This window comes from Sorghum bicolor, chromosome 3 (assembly GCF_000003195.3).
Source record: "Sorghum bicolor cultivar BTx623 chromosome 3, Sorghum_bicolor_NCBIv3, whole genome shotgun sequence".
NCBI classification, from domain to species: Eukaryota; Viridiplantae; Streptophyta; class Magnoliopsida; order Poales; family Poaceae; genus Sorghum; species Sorghum bicolor.
The window spans coordinates 15,774,132-15,795,391 of record NC_012872.2 but is presented as its reverse complement, the minus strand read 5'-3'; the positions used below and the strand labels follow the sequence as shown (position 1 = coordinate 15,795,391).

General features: G+C 44.4%; 2 protein-coding genes and 1 pseudogene across 2 annotated transcripts; all 3 read left to right on the top strand.

The window, feature by feature from the left end:
- On the top strand, positions 2,148 to 8,966 carry LOC110433642 (annotated as a pseudogene).
- On the top strand, positions 11,835 to 13,502 carry LOC8079636 (probable sarcosine oxidase). Its single transcript, XM_002457715.2, has one exon. It carries the CDS (start codon positions 12,145 to 12,147, stop codon positions 13,381 to 13,383), a length of 1,239 nt encoding a protein of 412 aa, XP_002457760.1. The 5' UTR covers positions 11,835 to 12,144; the 3' UTR covers positions 13,384 to 13,502.
- Positions 17,636 to 19,353, top strand: LOC8079635 (probable sarcosine oxidase). The gene has a single exon (XM_002457714.2). The coding sequence runs from the start codon at positions 17,970 to 17,972 to the stop codon at positions 19,212 to 19,214; it is 1,245 nt and encodes a 414-aa protein (XP_002457759.1). The 5' UTR covers positions 17,636 to 17,969; the 3' UTR covers positions 19,215 to 19,353.

Below are 21,260 nucleotides of genomic sequence, written 5' to 3'. Positions count from 1 at the left end.
TGCGCCGTAGGATCAAACCGACTTAACCAAGGGCCGAGATGACTCATCAAAGGCGGTGGAGGAAGCTTCTAGAAGAGGGGGGCGAAACCCTAAAGGGGGGCACCGGCCGGCGCTAAGGTGGGGCCGGCCGGCCCCAACTGGCAGCCGCCAGGCCCCCCGTTGCTCTGGGTGACTTCTCGATCCTTCCTGAGTCTTCTCACGACGTTTCCCGTGGCGGATACATTTCCGTGTTTGTTTTGCACTAGAGTCCCTCTTTTTTAGCTTTCCTGAAATTCACCTTAGAAAATACAAAATATAGAAAACTTGTGAAATTGTTAGTTTAAACCATATACTAGTGTGTATTTATGTTCTCCTTCAGGTTTAAAGTTATACTAGAAGTTTACGTTATCGACCGTCAACAAACCCTAGGCACTCGGCGCACTGGCTCAACTCCAGCATACACCGGAAGTGCCAATAGTAACACTATGGTGTCTGGTGCCAGCGTGTGGTGCTCCAAAACAACCTAAACTTCGTTGAATCATGAACTTTCCAAAACAAAGTTTAATTCTCTCGATCTAAGGACTTCATCTAAGCTGCCTAGTGCTAGATTTATCAAGTGTGCACTACACCTAAACCTAAAGCCTTGTCTAGGTCAAGCTAACCGTTCAATGCCCCCTTAATAGTACGTTAAAGGAAAAAAGTCCTAAACTACTCTAAGTGCTCTTCAACTCCAAATGGCACTTAGACCTAGTCTAGTCTTGACGATGTCCAACAATCCTTTGAAAACCGAAACGATTTCCACCATTAAGTCGGTATGAATGTCCTAGTCCATTGATCACCATTACCATGACTGTTGATATTTGGTAACGCAATCAGAAAATGATCCGCGAGCGCATGGATATCGGTGAGCATTTCACCCGGGAGGTTATCTAGAGTATCGTATTTATATTTTTACCACTGGGAGAAAGGGTGCATCTGACTAACCAAATCTATTGCTACTACCCCTTTAGGCTACAAAGAATGTTTCTCGATGTGAGTGATGTATAGAGAAGACTGCAACCGTAGTCTTGTTCTAACCTTGGTAAGGATGATCTACTGTTCTATTGGGGAAGCTTACGAAATCTAGACACCACAAAGGATGTTCGACCCGCACCTATAAACCTACCCGTCCTGCTAACAAGATGTGGGCTGCAAAAGTAACTCGAAAATGTCACGTTCCTCGCTACTACCACGGTCCAGGTTGTCAGGGGATATCTATGAGTACCCTAGCCTAAACACCACGTTTACACTAGCAATGAATACTCTAATACTCAACCGGAAGAGATTAAAGTAAACTCATAAACCAAAGAACAATAAAACAAGAACTTACTAGAATTAGAAGTAGAATTACTAAAGAATCCTAGGAGCAAGCCTTGGGTTAGAAGACTTGATCCTGCAGGTACAACCTCGGACCGACAGGTCGGGCTTCCTCCAATCTACACCTCCACTCTATATCTCTCAATCTAGTAGAAACTAGAAGATCTATTTCTACTCACATTGGATGCTAAGCCTAAAATAAATATTTATTTAGAGGAGAGGTATTCCTTCGAGGGCTCCTCTCAACTCTATGATGAACTTGTCTCCTCCAGGGGTCAGGGGGTCTGGTTTTATAGTCCCCTCAAGTGAACGTGGGCCGTTGGATCAAACCGACATTGATTGGACGGTTATCCTTGATCCTTTAGGTCGGTGGAGCTTGGTCCCGAAAGAGAGTCCTGATCCAACTCTGCAGGGGGGCGGGCCCCCAGGTCAACTGGGCGGGCGCCTAGTGCCTGGCTCCGTTCGGCCTCCGCTTTCTTCCCGTGGCTTCTGGAGTCTTCTAGATGTAAGATAATTGCGCGGTATGTCGATATCTCTATGTAAACCCGACGTGTGGGCCTTTCCTCCATATTTCCTGATAACTCCTTGCAGAAAATAGACAAACACCAAAACTTGTGGAATTCTGTCAGATAAAACCCTAAGTCTGGGTGTTAGTTGCATTTGGATCCTTTTCTTTATTTATTTGATGCTTATATTTGGTACTTAAGGACCGTCAATAATGACCTAACTCAAATGATTTTTCCTCTGCAAAACACATGTTAGTCATAGTAATCAACATTGTCATTAATCACCAAAACCCATTAGAGGCCTAGATGCTTTCAACCCTACAGCTGTGGCACCACCCACCGCACCTCCCCCTCATCGAGGCCATCACCTCCTAGCATCCCTTCCACAAGAAGCCCTGTCTCTCGGACCGCTCCCCCCTCCTCGGCGCACCTCCCTAATGTGGAGACTCCGACGCATGCCCCCTCGGGGCGGTAAAGACAGATCCTTCTAGTGGCTCGGGCTCCGCAAGTGCCACTATCGTGGTACGTGATCGCGATCAGTGTCCAGCCACAACAGCGACCGTCGGAGATCCGACACGTGTTCCAATTTCCCTTTCATGTGTGGCGCTAGTGGCAGCGGCACCAGTGACTCTAGCGAGATGTGGGCGTCCAATGTCAGGGAGGTGCGGATGAGGGACGTGCCGATTGCGACATAGCTCGGCCCGGCTCCTGTTGGTGGGATTGGTGCCGCGAGCGGTGGGGTAGGCATGGCATGGAGGCGACAGTTGTCAAGTCTAGGTAAGGGAGTGAACTTGGGTACCGTGGCGACGTGGAGCTGGGATACGGGGATGAGATTGACGAAGAGGAAGAGGAGGATGAGAGGCAGCAGTTGTTGTGGGGTAGGGTTATTGGAGGTGATGAGCGTCCTTGAATTCAATTCTTTGGATAGTCACTAGTTTTAGCTTTTAGTATTTGTAGTATTGCTGTGTGCATTTCTTTGATTTAGTATATTTGGTTGAAACAAGTTAGTTTGTTAACTTTGTATATTGATATTCTGGTGTTGATGGATATTTCTTATTTAGAATCAAATGACTATAGGTCATCAAGCTCCTCTGTTGGTGGTTCTCGTAATGTTTCGTAAATCTTGTTCGTTGTTGTTGATGTTTGACCATTAATATTTGTAGTGAATTAGTTGGTCAAAACAATTTTTAGGGGAAATGCATTTATTTATCCATACAATATGCTTCTAGTGGTATGGCTAACAAAATGACTCTGCCAATTAGTATTTGTTACTCATGAAATTGATGTGGCCTACAAGATGGAACTTTGACTATAAGTCTATAAGTATCTATAAAAATGTTGTTTCAAATATAAAGAGTTACTACCTCTATCCCAGAATGATAAGCGTATTTTGATAAGGCAAATGTCATACAAAATAGATGTTGACCCTTAATTTCTCTTACACTATGTTGTCATTTGCTAAAGAATCAATATCATCTTAGTGGCACTTTTTGAAATATATTAATGCAAATTTATGTCCTAAACTTGTATATAACGCGACCAATTGTTGATCAAAGTTTGTAAAATTTTGTTTCTTCGCTGTACAAAATATGCCTATCATTCTAGGACATAGTGAGTACATATCATGTGAACTAGGGGCTCATGTTGGGTTTCAACTCTAGCCTACCCCAACTTGCTTGGGACTAAAAGGCTTTGTTGTTTTTGTTGTTAGCTATGGATGGTCAAAGCTAAAAAGTTTGACTTGGGACAAACTTACAAATGACTTATAGTTACAATGGAGGAAGTATAATGTTACTTGTGATGATTTGGTCTGTTGTGGGACATGGTTTCTATATGCCTGCACGTGAGTACATGTGTAGTATTGCTAGACTTCTTTTATATTCTAGCTATTTCAATTTTTAGATGAGATCTATGAGCTTCAGATAGTACTTATGTAAACAAATCACAATGAATGTCCAAACATGATTTCTTGTTTAGTCTAGATTGTACATTTTATGTCCTTAACATGCTCATTTTTTCCCATTTTCGTCAAAATACTTGAGATTAATCCTGTTGTACTGCAATTGTAATTAGGTCAAAGATGACCCTGTTTCGAACTAGTAGCACGAATTCCTTATGACCAAATATTTTGTTTTGCAATATGTTTAATTTTAATACGGCTTTCTTATCTTTGGTGTCTTTTTGTTGATACCTTTTTATAATGTTTCCATTTATTTCAAGATTTAGCTTTGGTATACATGGAATCTCATTTACATTTTAAAGTTCAACATATCATCTACTATTTTTTTGCATTTAACATTTAGCGAATGGGCTTAGGGTAAGTATTGTTCATGGTAGATTCATCTGAAAGAATAGTATGTCATAAAGTCTGGTTTCATGTTTCAGTTTGAATCCTCATGGATCCATTTGTTTTATTTGTCCACTTATTTAGTTTTGGAAACACAACCTTTGCTGAGACTGCTAAACCATGAAACTTTCAAAAGAAATGGACCTAGTTATTGCACACGCCAAAGATCTGATAGGTTAATTGTCTAAAATTTTGTGGTTTGAAGTCTAGACCACCGGCTCGGGTGGTGCTATGGTGGTAGCACAGCAAAGTCCAAGCACATGGCTGAGGAAGGGAGGCAGCTTCAGGGGTGACTATAGGTCCTGGGTTGGGGATGGTTCTGTGTGTGTGGTGGGGGTGGCTGTAGCTCGGGTCGAGTCAAAGCAGAACTTAATATACCTATGTAGTGTTAGGCCATCGAAGGAGGCCCAGCCCTAGCTTAGTTTGTCGAGATAAAGGCTTATGTCAACTCTTGGTGCTTTGATTTGTCTTGACCATTGTAGGCGCTTCTTTTTTCGTGTTGTGGCCAGTAGTGCCCTTGCTCATAGATCCCACCCAGTGAGATACCGCTAGGTGAGGCACCATATCGCCCTACAGATAGAACCACAATGATAAGGCCCCAATGAGGCCTCTGGCTTTCAGCTACAGCTAGTGGCAGAGGCAGGAATACTTTTAGGTGTGGCGGGATTTATAAGAACCAAATATAACTTGTATAACATATTGACATATGTATTTCATGTATATTTACTAGTATATAATACATATATTTTGTATTTTGTACAAACTGTAGGTATTGCAGCTACCAAAGCTTTCTAAATACCTGCCTTTGCCCATGGCTACAGCCTTCAAGTCACATGCACTGGCTTTGACATGTTGTCATAGGACAAGGGCTTAGGGCTCCAGCATATCCTTTTATTATCTGCGGCGAGGTTCTGCTACTCACTTCCAAGTTATTCTGTTGTTTCATTCTAGGAATTAGGAGCTCTAGAATTTTTGGCTTGGGAGCTGCAACTTCTCTCCCTTGTGCGGTGTTAGGGGTTTGGGAATGTTCCTCGAGTCTTCAATTTTCTTAGCAAGATTTGTTCAAATATGTTCTAGAATGGAATAAATTCTGGGAAGTCGATAAGAGAGCAATTTCATGCATCGAGTAACTGAGGTTGCATTAAATCGTTTTGGTATTTTCCTACCCACAAAGGTGTTCTAATAAATGTTGCTTGATCATTTTAGATTAATATTGGTTTTGTTCCTTGTTACATCTATTATACTATTTGGTTTAATGCTACTAAGATTGTTGGCCTTTCATTATTTAGCCTCCCCTTTACTATGTTTCTGATCCATTGTTCGCTAGCTTAGCTAGTTCTTGATTGCCAAGTGAACGATAATGCCACATCTTGTTTACATTTGGAAGCCATAACAATCAAATTTGACCTCCCTTTCAGGTAACATATTTAATTTTCCATGTGTTCCTAGTTTATTTTGAGGAAACAAGTAAGGAGCAACTCTTCCACAACTGTGCATAGGCCAGGTCCTCATATATGTGATTTTGATATGATATTGTGCAGCCCAACGTTATGAGGTAGCATTACCCATGAGTGTACTGGCTATTGCTATACAACTGTAGTACCTCCAGACTTGGAAGGGTAGCTGTAACACCTTTTTTTTACAATGTCAAATATTGGTGTTCCATGCATGTCTAATATCTTATTGCATATAGCTTTGTAACTCAATGTGCTTGTACAATAGAGTAGGAATTAAAAAATAAAAATAGGTACATTATGTTAGGCATGATAGCATGGAATCATAAATTCGGAATAGGGAAAGAATAGTAGGAAGAGGCTATGTAAGACGAGGTCTGCTATTAGAGTTCAAAGATAGTTTGTTACAAGATTTCATATCCTATCTTATATATATATATATATATATATATATATATATATATATATATATGGAAAAGGCTAAGCTATTCGATGATGGCTCCTTAAGGGTTCTTCCAGTCCGGCCCATAGACTCACGGGTTCCTTATAGTGGCCTGCTGCAGCCTCTTGGTCTGTAGCCCACGCGAAGAGAGTTCTATAGTCTGTCCGGCAACGACTCTTTGTCTGATGGGTGTTGTCTACACCTAGCAAAACAGCAATGCTGACACATTAGTTCTTGATTTAGGATTTAAGGGGTGTCTTTTTTACCATATTTTCAGAATTAGAAATATTGTCCTTTTGCAAAGATTAACTTGTCATACGTTAACTTCATTACCATCAAGTGGTTCTATTCTGTGTGAACTTGATGGATGGGCAGTCTTTATGTTTGCTGCACTCAATTTATTGAAGATAGTTTTTATTACTAAAACTGGTGGTTGTTTGGTGAACTGTGATTATTCCATCATGAACTCGTGGCCCTAGTATTGATTTCCTGCAGCTACCACTTCCGGAAACTGTTCTTGGATGGTATTCTTATGTTGCAATGTATGCTCTTTATCTGTGTGCTCCTAGCTTTGCTGATGGTTCTTTTCCCGTCCTTTGCAGATATGAACAAAATGAGAATCGTTGGTGACAGTAACTTTGGGGAGCAAAAGAGCCATCACCGTTGTAAGTGGTGAAGTGTGTATGTTGTAGTGTTCCTTCACTACCAGCAACAGTTAACGGATAGCCTGTCTTTGTTGTTCGCTAATAGAGCAGGCAACTGGTTACCGGTGATTTTTTGTTTTAGTGGGCACACAGATGTTTTCTGGTTGTAATTCTCTAGTTTCTGGGCGAGAATTTTCTATGAATTTATCAATGAAAAAGAGTAACGAATATGGCAATGTGCTAAGAACATATGTGTCTTCTTGTTTGTTGGTACATTTGTTAACATGCAGTTAGTGCTAGTCTATCGTTCTTCATTTTGAGTTGTCTGTGATCTTTACTAGGCATCAGTCAGGTACTCTCGTTGTTTCAAATTGTAAGTTGTTCTAGCTTTTCTAGATACATATATGTATCTAATGCATAGCAGCACTTAGACGCAGCTGTTAATGCTGGAATTGATTACAGGTGTTCTTTGTGTTTTCCTACAAGGAACGTTCAACATGTTGCACGCCCACTTGTATGCCATACAGTTTAGAAATTTATTCAGTGATTATGTCATGCATTTTAATTTGTCTCTAGAGATTTATCAATGGTTATGTCATGCTTTGCAATTGGTTATGGAGCTAGATTCCTCGTCATGGGTAAACCTTGTACACGCACATTATTGAGTGGCAGACCATGAAAATGTTATATTTCAATTTGTTTTGGGATTAGACTCTAATACCATGCTTAGACATGATACTCTAACTTATACGGACATGAGAGAGATTAGGTCTGTCGGATCCCTATTGAAGGATTATAAGTTATGAAGGACGAAGAAACTCTCTGCTCAAAAAATTGTTCTAGACTTTGAGAAAAACATTATAGCTTAACAAGAAAAATGTTGTGAGTTTATACTAAAAATTACCAACATAACAAAAGAAATGGAGAGAATTAGGTGTATGACCTTGGAAAAATTTTGTCTTAGGTATATGACTCTCTTTTTTTTGAATTTGGCTCTATGGCCTCAAAACAAAATTTATTCGGCTTTAGCTTTTTGTCTGTTTTTTCTAGGGCCATACACCTAATCCTCCCAAAGAAATGTCCAAGTAAAATTTGAAATAGAAGTTATAAAGAGACAGAGGGACATAAAATGGTAACTGAATATACGTGGGTAGATTTCTCTGTCACCCGGCTCATTCATGTGGATGTGGGCCACAACACAATATTAGGGCACTCTTAATACAGAAACCATCGTAGTTTCTATCTCTACTATAATGGACCAATCAAAATTATACTAGGTTCACCAAAGAAAGTGTCCCCAGTGAGAACATTTAATCTTTGTGTACCCAAAAAAATGCACATAACAAATTGTTTTTATTAAAATCAAAGGCTACAAATCATCCATGAGAGGCTTCAACCCAATCCTATGGCCACAGTTGTTTGTATCAAATCCCAGGCTTCAACGCACTGCATCCCCAGGCTTCAACGTGCAGCCTCTGCGGCCTCCGAAAATGCCCAAATCCACCTGCCAATGCTCAGGTTCGAACCCTGCTACCTCCAAAAAATAAAACAAAAAAAAACTAGACATATGATCGTGCACAAACCTACGCCGACGCCGCCAACGAGCGGGACGCAGTGAAGTCCGCGTCGGACGCCAAAGATCCTACCGACTGGCTGAGAACCGTGACTGGTCGGCCAAAGCTGGGGTCTAAAGTTGAAAACGGACGTGAGAAATCCCGTTCCGTCCGCTTCCGTATACCGTATTTTTCCGTTCGTTTTCGTTTTTTACGGGATAAACGGAAACGGGACCGAAAACGGGATGGAGTGAAACGGGAGCGGGATCGAAAACGGTAACGCATTTTTCCGTCCGTATTTACGGAATACCGTATTTAACCGGGATATCCCGTTTTTATCCCGTTTGTAATAAAACCGGAAAACTAGCCCAGCATAGCCCATGAGCCCAATACAGCCCAAAATACCAAACCCTATCTGTTCAATCCTCCTGAGTCCTGAGCAGTGAGCACCCCAGTCGACTCCCCTGGCCGCCGCTCGCCCGCTCCGCTCCCTTCTCGCAGGTCGCAGCAGTCGGCCGCCGCCCGCCGCACCTGCACCACCAGGCGTCCCGCGTCCAGGCCTCCCTCCCGTTCCCTTGCCGCGCGCCTGCTGCTCGCCTGCACCGGTGACCAGTCCTCCTCCCATCCCCTGGCCGCGGCGTTGCATCGAGGGAGGCACAGCACAGGCACACGCGCCCACGCGTAGACGCGCAGAGCACCGCGAGCTTGGTCGTTCGCGAGCTGCAGAGCACCGCAGAGCACGACCGCGAGCTGCTGGCTGATGTCGCGGGCTGGAGGAGAAGACCGTGGTTGCTCCAAGCCACCTGAAAAGCACCTGGGCCTGTCGAGCTATCTTCGCCTTGAATGAAGACCGTGGTTGCTCCAGTTCCGGTTGCAATGAATGAAGATGGTGTGCTGTGAAAAACTGATGTGTCGTAGTGTTGTGTGTGCTTTCCGCTGTTGGTGAACCATTAAATAAACATGTTGTATGAGCACTGGTGGACTACTTCAATCTCTATTTGTGAACACTTGTTGTATTTTGTTATAAACTTGTGACTTATGAGCATGTGATGTATGGATAATTCATATTTGAGCTCTCATATGCGGCTTACATGTTCCGGCTTAATTTTCGTTTACCGCTCGTTTCCGTTTATTTTTCGATCGTATTTACCCGTTTTCGTATTACCGTTTATCCCGCTACCGTTTTCGCTCCCGGCTATCCGGCTTCCGCTCCCGTTTTCGTCTAAAAATATAAAAATGAAAACAGTAGAGCGATTTTCCGTTCGTTTCCGTCCGTTTTCAACTATACTGGGGTCGATGAGGATGGGCACGCGGGCCCCGCCATGGTCATGGGCTGCATCGGCGCTTGTGCCGGCGGAGATGAAGTGGATACAGCATGAGCCTGTACCGGTTGCGGACCTACGGGCTGTATTTTTTGAAAGAAAGTTGCGGGCTCAATTGGCGCCGGTGCTTGCGGAGAGGGTCTGGAGCATGAGGGTTCACAGTGACAGCTTCGATCCTCTTCCCATCTGGCATGAACCAGAACCATGCCCATGCATGGGCGCCAACGATTCAAATCTGTGTCTCATCTGCTCTAGAGTTGTTGCCTTGTTGGTAATTGCGTTCCCGGTTCAATGCAAATTGTAATCGACTCATTTGCAGAGATGCAGAAGATGGAAGAGGATTTCTGGGCAGAGTTTGAGTTGTACGCTGCTCACCTTCTGGTCAGGGTAGCTGTTGACATTGCACTAGTGGGGCTATAGCTCCGTGTATGAGATTTGGGAAGCATGTCTTCTTCAACGGGCCTCTTCGGGAGATTCAATAGGATGCCTTATCTTCGCTTAGCAGGAGAATTTAGTCCAGTTATTTTCTATGGATATGGTAGCACTCTCTAAGAATGGATGGAACTTGAAAGTCTATTTAATACGGTAAATCTGTATGTAGTCTGGGTAATTTTTTCTTTTTTGTCACCTGGATTTGTGGCCATCGGATCCATCTCTCATTTGATCTGGTCCTTTCCTTTCTTCTTTGCTTCTATGTTAGAAATCCGCTTTGTTCATTGTCTAGATTTCAAGTAAAATGCAGATAAATGTCCACGCTTGGTGTTTAGAGAATTATCCAGTCAGCATGTTTTTCTTGTTCATGTGTTATTTTAAGTCATGTCTTTCTCTTAGAGTCTCATATTGTAATTAATTTTTACATTGATTATGTCAGCATAAATTTCTTTTGTTATTGGTGTAAACATGATTTTTTATCTGCTCTCTGAATTTTGTTTTGCACAGTTTTGTTTTGCATGTTCATTATGAATAAAGTGTATAGGCCATCTCGATAATATGGTAGTAGAATCTAAAAAAATACACAAACTATAACTGATAAATAAAATATAATAAGTTTTTAAAGGAGTACAATGAACATATCTTACATTGCAGCAATCTTTAATTTTGTACTCCATATCAGGCCAACACTCAAGTACTTTTGCGAGTGTTTTTGTTGTCTAGCTTGTCACAACATCGCGGATCTCGTCCAAAGTGAGTCATGGACTTTCCAGTTTGCAAAATTTATAATTTTTTGATTAATTATACAATTGTATATATTAGAGTAGAGATTGATGAATTATACAATTATAAGACTTAGATGAACAACGGTTCAAGATATCTCACATAGATAAGGAAATGCATAAGCTATAGATATTCTCACCTGCTGTGCTAATATTTTGCATACTAACCTTCTTCCGTGCTCGGTACTGACGTTGGTACTCTCGTTGACTCCTTTTATTCGCTTCCCTTTGTTCATCGGTCAACTTAGCTCTTTGTTTCCGTTGTTGTGCACTCCTTTCATCCCTCTTCATATTAGCAATGTCTGTATGCTAGACATATATATATATATATTAGTAGAGAATATTGAAATTAAGGTATGTTTTACAATATAATAACAAAATGTTTACCGTTGGGCACAGATAATGCACCGCCTGTTGTGGTCGCGGTGCCAGTTCCAACATGGTTTGATCTCCATGTGCATCTGATGGGATATTTTCTTAACGTTGCACTTTATTTCTTTCCCAATATTTTCCTTTATATTAGTTTGCTCTTTGTATTCTCAAATTTTTTTATTGTATATTGTATTCTGTTTGTTTTAAAAAATATGTGATTATCAATGTTTCTATTGGAGATTTATTAATGTTATAAGATCTTTACATCTTATATGGATCAATTGGTGCTGAAACTTTATGGTTTTACTAGAAGATTATGACAATGAGGGCTTTAGTAGTTAGTTTTGAAGTCCAAAGGGTACATATGTTTTACCGCTCGTCGAAACCAGAAGAGCATGAAGAGACTATTTATTTTAGTTTAAAGATTTTTTCTAGATCTAACCGTGGTATTAGCACGGGCAATATACTAGTAGACATTAATTGTAGTGTCACCTAAGCATATTGCTGATGTGGTATTGTAGTTATTGAAGAGAGAGAGTAAAAATCATAAAAACTGGGTCTAAGTTAGAAACTATGTCTACACAAAATCGAAGACATGAAGTGATATGATTGGTTAAGAATAGAAAGAGAATGAATATGATTAGATAAAAAGATATTCTATAGAAACTGTCCATTGGAACTATAGTTTCTATATATATTATCTATAAAAATTAATAGGTCTATGTAGTTTCTAGGTTGGGAGCGTCGTTAGAAGCTGCGTTTCCAGCCTCCACGCTGTTGGGCCAACTTGTGCTGCTCGAAGGCCCGCAAAGGCGCAATCGTTGGATATACGCCGAAGGGTGGATGCTACAGTGGCAGAGCGACTGCACGCACGCCGACGCCCCCAAGTCAGAGCCGTCGCCGCCGCCGCCGCCGCCGCCTCCGGCCTTCTCTTCCTGGCCAAAATCTGAGAATCATGGACAATCCCACACCTCCCGTGGCCGCCGCCGCTGCCCGCTGTTTCGACTTCGACTTGATAGTCCTGGGCGCCGGCATCATGGGTAGCTGCACGGCACACGCGGCGGCGTCCCGAGGCGCGCGCGTCTTGCTCCTGGAGCGCTTCGACCTGCTGCACGGCCTGGGCTCCTCGCACGGCGAGTCGCGCACCTTCCGCGACGCCTACCCGGACGCGTGGTACCCGCCGATGGTGCGCCTCCCCGGCCGCCTCTGGGCGGACGCTGAGGCCGAGTCCGGCCACCGCGTACTCACCGCGATTCCGCTGCTCTTGATGGGCCCGCGCAGCAACGCCTCGGTCCTCGCCGCCGCCAGAAACGCCGGTGCGGAGGAGGTGGACGATGTGTCCGCGAGGTGGGGAGGCGCGTTCCGGCTCCCTGATGGGTGGGTTGCCGCGGTGAGCGACCACGGCTCCGGCGTGCTGCACACGACCGAGGCTGTCAAAATGTTCCAGGATCTCGCCGTCCACAAGGGTGCTATGGTGAGGGACAACGCGGAGGTCGTCGAGATCCTGAAGAGACCGGAGGGAGGCATCGCGGTGAGGACGAGCACCGGCGAGGAGTTCCACAGCGCGAAGTGCGTCGTCACGGTGGGCGCGTGGACCAGCAGGCTCATCAAGTCCGCCGCCGGTGTGGAGCTCCCGCTCCCCATCCAGCCGCTGCACACGCTGGTCCTGTACTGGCGCATCGAGCCCGGCCGAGAGGGAGAGCTGACGGCGGAGTCCGGCTTCCCCACGTTCTCGAGCTACTGCGACCCGCTGTACGTGTACAGTATGCCGTCGCTGGAGCGCCCGGGCATGATCAAGATCAACTATCACGGCGGACCACCGTGCGACCCGGACCTGGTCTCTGGCGGCGGCGACGTCGTGGAGCGGGTGGCCCGCTGGATTGACGAGTTCATGCCTGGACACGTGGAGACCGCGGGCGGGCCGGTCGACCGGCTGGCGTGCATGTACTCCATGACGCCAGACGAGGACTTCGTGATCGACTTCCTCGGCGGGGAGTTCGGGCAGGACGTGGTGGTCGGGGCTGGGTTTTCCGGGCATGGCTTCAAGATGGGTCCGGCGGTAGGGATGATCCTGGCAGAGATGGCTTTGGACGGCGAGACGAGGACTGCGGCGGAGGCCGGCGTGGAGCTCGGTCACTTCAGGATCAACCGGTTCGAGAGTAACCCCTTGGGGAATGCCTCCAAGGAGGATTAGTAAGGTCGTTCATGGATATGGTATGTGTTGTGTAAGCGTCGATTTTGCAATATCACGGGACTTCAATGCTGGAATCTCTAAGTACTCAACCATGAGTGCCAGTACTTTCCTCAAGATCTTTTCAGGTCTTGTTTAGTTCACCTCGAAATCCAAAAACTTTTCAAGATTTCCTGTCACATCGAATCTTTGGGCACATACATGACGCATTAGATATAGATGAAAATAAAAACTAATTACACAATTTGTCTGTAAATCGCGAGATGAATCTTTTGAGCCTAGTTAGTCTATGATTAGATAATATTTACCACAAACAAACGAAAGTGCTACAGTACCGAAATCCGAAATCTTTTCGGAACTAAACAAGGCCTCAGTGAAAAATTGTGGTGGAGAGAAATAATGCAAGTTGGCAGAAAAGCCGTGGCAAACAGAAAATATTGTTTGCTGATTTATTGTAAGAGAAAAATATTGTTGAATAGCGGACAAATTTGGCAGATAAGCTTAAATGAACGGAACCAAACTATTTTTTTTTTGAAACATTGAAGTTAGAACCAATCACCAATGCTATTGGCAACATCATGCAGGATTCGCCTCTGAACGGATCTACCATATATCCATGTTCCATGGTACCAATTTATGGGGATGTAAATTATTTTTATATTTCAGACAACCAGGCCAATTCAAGCTCATAGCAAAGTGCATACAGTATCCAACGAACTGTAACGAGTGTGGCAGGAAGCTGGAAAAAAAAAATCAATTCATAGAAACATATGAATTGCGCTTGAAAAGCCAGGTGCAGCGGTAGAGAGGCTGTGAAGACCATGCAACCACTATTGTAGTTTTTGTACTGTATACACCGTTGCAATACAATGGATCTCTCTAGAGTAGACAATGGTGCAACACAATTGCGCAGTTGTGGTGTAGTGGTGCACTCTCCATTGCGCGACAACTGGCCAAGATGAGATACGTTGTTTGCTCCCTCTTTTTCTAATACTGCTAATTTGGACAGGTAATAGCATTTTTATCTGCAGCTTTTTCCCAATTTAAAGGCTTGGAATGATGAAGAATCCTATACGTAGCCTCAATGCTTATGCTTTTTCTTCTATAATCAGAATATGAAGGATTCAACAAATGAGGAGAGAGAGAGAGAGAGAGAGAGAGAGAGAGAGAGAGAGAGGGAACCTATAAAATTATTTGCTCTAATGCACTTATTTTCGTTAAATTCACACAAGCCAACACATGGCTCGTGTGATTAGGCCTATTTCAAAACAACACAGAAGCAAACTTTTGGCAACCTTAAAATAGCGCGAGAAAACTCTCTGAACACTTGTGGTCTAAGTGTGAGCTATGGCCAATTGTCTGCAAGCTACAGATAGAAACCCCAGCCAATTTTAACAGAGCTTCTAACACAAGCTTCAAAACTGTCAAGACCTGAGCACACATCTGTGTACACATGATCAAGCAAAAAAATAATAAATTAATGTTCAAATAAATGCCTATCCATTGCTTTAGTAGTGAACCATTTGCATCTGAAAGTGATGATGCACAAGATGAAAAACAAGACAAGCTGTTGTACTGAAACTATCTGAACATAGACTGAACTTTTAGGCTACTACAGATCACTGGACAAGAAAACAATTAACTAAATAACTATAGACTTCCCAAACACGGTTACAAATTTGCAATGCTAAAGAAAGGGACATTGCTTAAGAGGGCTGTGACTGTGACCGACTGACCGGTAGGCCGTAGGTGGCATTACGGGAGGGACGGATTTCAGTGGTGGCGCGGTCAGCTGCCTTGAAATCGGCGGCTCCAAGGATGGAGACGAGGTGGCCATGTAATTTTCCGATGGGCTGGCGGTGCCGCTTGCTTGGACGACACATGACAGTCATTGCCGTTTTTTTTAAAAAAAAAGAAATAAATAAAAAATCATATATAACCAATAATAATGCAGCAAAACAATCTAGGAAGAGTCCGGAAAGTCTAGAGGAAATCGATAGTAGCCAGATCAAGGGCTTGTTTGTATCCCCTACTCTAAAACTTTAGAGGACTTTAGGCCTTGTTTAGTTCACTCTAAAAACCAAAATCTTTTCAAGATTTCCCGTCACATCGAATCTTACGCCATATGTATGGAGTATTAAATATAGACGAAAATAAAAACTAATTACACAGTTTATCTGTAAATCACGAGATGAATCTTTTAAGCCTAGTTACTCCATGATTGGATAATGTTTGTCAAATAAAAACGAAAGTGCTACAGTTCCGAAAATTTTTCAGTTTTCGGAACTAAACAAGGCCTTAGTTCAGTTTTGGGCTCTAAAGAGTTGGTGGACAAGAGTACGGTAAAAAAAGTACTAGTGATGAACAACTGTTTCTCACAGTCAGTCCAGTCGTGTTCTCAAATCTCAATCAACTAGCTGTAATGACTGAGGAGTGAGGAGTGAGGCTCAATGTGATTCGCACACGATCTGTGGCATCGTTCACAATTCAGGCAAGAAAGATTGACAGACACGACACAGCTTATCGAGAACATGAATGAACATCGCTAATTCACAATCGTCAAGACGTCAACAACTACTCTAGATGATGCATGTACATCACTTTCGGTTCCAGAGATCCGATATTTGTAGTGCTGCGATGGTTGCCACTCGCCCACTCGGCACGGCGGCACGGCCCAAACGAGAGCAGGTTGCTGTGTGGCGATTCATCTGACGGAACTTTCCAAACAGCCAGCCTTGTTTTCATCGCGTCTGTATGCAAGCTGAGAAATAAAGGACTTAGGATCAGTACTGTAGCAATCAATCTCTTTCGCGCTCAAGAAAAAGGGAATATGGTCATCGATCATCCTTCCTTTTGCCCGGAACGGTAACGCTTATCAGCAAAAGCATTCCCTAATGGGCAATTTCTTTATAAATCCAACTTTGCTATCTATACAACCCATATATACATTCTTATCTGATAAATAATGCCGTCGTCGAGTCAATCTCAAATGCAAAATAGTCATATAGAACAGCGAGTGGCATTGGCTGATCTGCAACGTCTCTCTAGCCGCACGCACAAGTTGGTGGGCCAATTCGCCATCCAATCCAATACAATACATGATGCCTCGCCTCGCCTGCCTCGTCAGTAAAAAGAATTCCGACTCTCATGGTCGTCATTGGTTGGTTGCTCGTGCGCTTGTCTTCTCGGATGCCATATTAACAATTGTCTTGTTGTGCTGCATCTGCACCTGCATCCATCGAATAGGAGAAAATTATGCCATGTAATTGCAACTTGGCTCCGTCTGCATCTCTAAGCCTTCACCGCATAACTTGTCAGGCTGAACTTGCTAACGTTCTGTAACGATTGCTGGGGAGTACTTCACACTTACGAGATCGAGTAGCCTCAGTACCTGTGTTCCTTTATGGTTTTCGCCCGTCTTATTGTCGCCGGAGCTGCGCCGTCGTGGTAATAAAATAAATTCCTCTCTAGCAGATCTCCACTCCATCCCCGCCACAACTTCAACATCATCACGCCGCCGTTGAGATCTACTCCACCCAGCCCTACTTTTATCGCCACCGCCCGCTTCCTTCTCCAAATAGCAGCCTCTGGTCCTTAGGCTTTCTTCAGGTAGGCAACTCCTCCTCTGGTGTTGGTTCGCCTGCGTCGCCACCATCTGGGATCCTGGTTCGAGCTTCATCTTCAACCTCCGATGACGGGCCCATTTTCATTCTTCGGTCGCTAGTGTATGTCAACTCTGCTGGCTCAACCATGCCAACTACAACTGACGCTTTGTGTAGTCCGTCCACCTGGGTGTATGTGTCTCGATGCCCCTACGACCCTCCGCCGGTGTCCATGTCCTCTCTGTCGGTGACAATGCTGTCTCTCGGTCCAAATGAAGATGGAGGATTTTGTTGTAATCAGGTCTTCTTTTGAGGACCTTTTATGTAATTTGATTGTTGTTTTAATATAATATAAATGTTCTTGTTAAAAAAAGGACACTCTAATCTGATGCTCCTTTTACGGTTTTGCCATGCTTTGTTGTTGGCCATGTGGATTCTGACTTCTGAGCGGCTCACCATTGCCCCGGGCCACACACAGGTTGGCTAGCTCTAGTTCGTTGTTCCTGCTGCTCTGTAATTGCATTTTGATTTCTGAAGACGCCATGGATCCACGCATCTGCACCTTACTGGCGAACCGACAAATGGGGGGCCAGGGATTCTTTTTTTGAATGAATATAATTCTAGTAAACAGCTCCAAATTTGCCCTGATATTCGCTATATAAGTAATCCACTACACCAGATTTATCCTCTAGTACACTGGTCGATCAGACAATCGAAGACTCTATATTTTTCATAGTGCAAATATGAGAATCGTCTATGCTCATGCCATTTGTGCATGTTTATCCAAAAATTCGATTTCTAACCATTTAGATCGTTTTGCATCCATAATTATGAGCATAACAAACTTCGGCCTCTGCAAAGAATCTGTTTTCACACTGCCTTCGACCCGTAATACTACTCTCTCTGTATAAAATCATCCGCATAAGGACACGGAAACCCAGTGGCCAGTGTCGACTGTCGAGTGTCATCCGCCGCCGCCTCGTGGTCATGGCTGCCCCCGCCGAAGCTCATGCTCATGACGCCGCCGCAGCCGCTGCCGCGGGCCTCCGCCTGGACTACGATGTCATCGTGGTGGGCGCGGGCATCATGGGAAGCTGCGCGGCGCACGCGGCGGCGTCCCGCGGGGCGCGCACCCTGCTCCTGGAGCGCTTCGACCTGCTCCACCAGCTCGGCTCCTCGCACGGCGACTCCCGCATCATCCGCGACGCCTACGTGAAGGCGCAGTACCCACCCATGGTGCGCCTCGCCCGCCGCCTGTGGGCGGACGCCGAGGCGGAGTCCGGGTACCGCGTGCTCACCCCTGCCCCGCACCTCTCCATGGGCCCGCGCGGCAACGCCGCGCTCCTCGCCGCCGTCAAGAGCGCCGGCGCGGAGGAGGTGGACACAAGCCAGTTGTGGGGAGGCGCGTTCCAGGCACCGGCGGAAGGGTGGGTGACCGCGGTGAGCGAGCGCGGCGGCGGCGTGCTGAACGCGACCAAGGCCGTGGCCATGTTCCAGGCGCTCGCCGTCAAGATGGGCGCCGTGGTCAGGGACAACGCCGAGGTCGTGGACATCGGCAAGGCGCCGGGCTCGCAGGGAGGCGTCGTGGTGACGACGAGCGCCGGCGAGGAGTTCCGCGGCGCCAAGTGCGTCGTGACGGTGGGCGCCTGGACGACCAAGCTTCTCAGGTCCGTCGCCGGCGTGGAGATCCCCATCCAGCCGCTGCACACGTTGACCCTCTACTGGCGCATCAAGCCCGGCCGCGAGCGCGGCCTGAATGCCAAGGCTGGCTTCCCGACCTTCTCCAGCTACGGCGACACGCCCGTCTACGGCACGCCGTCGCTTGAGCTCCCGGGCCTCATCAAGATCAGCTGCGACGGCGGGCCGCCGTGCGACCCGGACAACCGCGACTGGGCCTCCGGCGACAGGGAGATCACCGACCGCGTGGCTAGGTGGATCGCGGAGTTCATGCCGGGCCACGTGGACTCCGCCGGCGGGCCGGTCGTCCGGCAGTCGTGCATATGCTCCATGACGCCAGACAAGGACTTCGTCATCGACTGGCTGGGTGGGGCGTTCGGGGAGGACGTGGTGGTCGGGGCCGGCTTCTCTGGCCACGGCTTCAAGATGGGGCCGGCGGTGGGGAGGATCCTGGCTGAGATGGCCATCGACGGCGAGGCGAAGACGGCAGCGGAGGCCGGCGTGGAACTCGGCCACTTCAAGATCAACAGATTCAACGGTAGTAAGGACAATTAGTTTATACTATATAAAATAAATAATAGTGACCTCGGATCTTGTGTGCTCGACGCATTGAAATAAACTTGAACTGATTGGGTGAACAAGTTGCTTGTGAACTTGTATTGTTCTCCGAAAATTCAGAAAGTTGATTAGATTCGCTCCTTGGCTGTTCCTCTCCATTGTGCATGAGCATGTCAAGTCAGTGCAATCAAGTACACCTGTGTGAAACAAAAAACAAAGATCACGGTGATGACACGGTCCTGCTCTGTTCGCTGGCAGATTGAGCAGATAAACGCAAGGAACCAGCATTTCATTTCAACCGAAGAGAGCAAAAGCTATCAAGCTTTTTGCACGATAAAAGCGTCCGAGAGTTCAAAATCGGATTCAGAAATTAACTAGAGAACACATTATTGTATCTTCTGCAGGGTGTTTGGTACGGGCCTGTAGTATTTTTGTAACTATAACAATTGGTGTTCAATCGTGAACTAATTAGGCTTTAAAAAATCATCTCGCAAATTATTCTTTAGTTGTGTTTTAGTTTCATAAATAATCTATATTTAATATTTTATGCATGTGTCCAAACATCCGATGTGATAGAGCTAAAGTTTAATGACGTGAGAAGGCAGAGGGGTTGTCTCCTAATGAAACACTGAAACGTTTTGCAACGTGCATTTGACATCAGATTCAAATCACAATTAATGTCTTCATATGTAAGAGCATCTCCATCAGATCTCATATATTGTATCTTCTATAAGTTGGGTGCAGGGCAGATGGTTGTCTCCTTTACTTAGGAGAGAGAAGGTTTTTTTTAGGAGATTTCGTCGAGATTATAGGTATATTTAGAAGATGAGATACGAAATCTGTTGCAACACTTCCATCTTCTAAAATACTTCTTTTTGTATATAAGAAATTGGATAGGATATACGGTGGAGATGCTCTAAGAATGAACCTAGAAATCAAATCCCTAAAATTGTAACTACAAGACCTTTTTTATTTATGAATTTTTTAATACTCAATAGTTATAGTATATGTTATACAAATCCTAGGACTTCAGCTTAAACTTCAAAGAAATTCTAAGTATATAGGATAGTCAACTAATGTTATCTTCAACATGTGATTTGAGATGGTGCTTGAATTAAGCTTCCTCTATGTTAGTTTTTTCTAGAATGGTTGAGATTTGAGATAAGTTCAAAAATTCAGAGGGTTCTCATTCGTTAATTGGAACCATATCATTATAACTTTTGCAAACTACCATCACTATTTGTCATATTGGAACAGTGCCATTACTATTCGTAGTTCATTTGAGATATGCCATTTTATAGACTCTGAACACCACTAGGTCCATGTGTAGGCGTCTTTATTTTGTATATTATACAGAATTTTGAGCACTTGATTTATCCGAACTTACCAATAGTGTTCCTCTTTTATAATATGACTTGTCCTAAATTTAATTCGAAAAGATAAAATGAACTTAAACTCGTTCTTTGGGCTTCCAAGCCATCTCTTTTGAATTTGGGGAGGGAGGGGGGGGGTTCTCTTTTCACATCTTACAAAAGCCACTAGTCCTTTAGTTATAGACCATCAATCCATCATCACCAAAACTCACTTATACGTTGATTGCACTTACATGTTCTACAACGTGGCTGCCGGTGTGGAGATTCCATATTATGTGGGATGGAAAAAGGATATGGTTGCTCTTTTTTCCAGTGATTGGTGCACGATTTTTCTTAATTGAGAATGAAATTGAACAAATCAGTATCTAGAGTTTGTTTGGATGAGTTAGTGCTAGTTATTAGTGGGATTAAAAATTAGTCCAAATCAGGAGATTGGCTAACAACTAGTTGAAGGTTTGAGCAACAAATTAACTCATCTATTAGCTCCATGTTTAAATAGGTTAGAGCTAATTCTAACAAATTGTTAGCTGACTAACAATTACTTCATAACCTTTAGTGGAGTTGAGTCCTCTCGATATAGTGGAGCTACTCTAACCTAATATTAATGTACGGGTGCTTAATTCTCATTCTCACACAAATAATGTGAAAAACCTCCGTGATTCTCGCACAA

Coding starts and splice junctions, on each gene's coding strand:
- LOC8079636 (XM_002457715.2), top strand. CDS start 12,145: ATGGACAATCCCACACCTCCCGTGGCCGCCGCCGCTGCCCGCTGTTTC.
- LOC8079635 (XM_002457714.2), top strand. CDS start 17,970: ATGGCTGCCCCCGCCGAAGCTCATGCTCATGACGCCGCCGCAGCCGCT.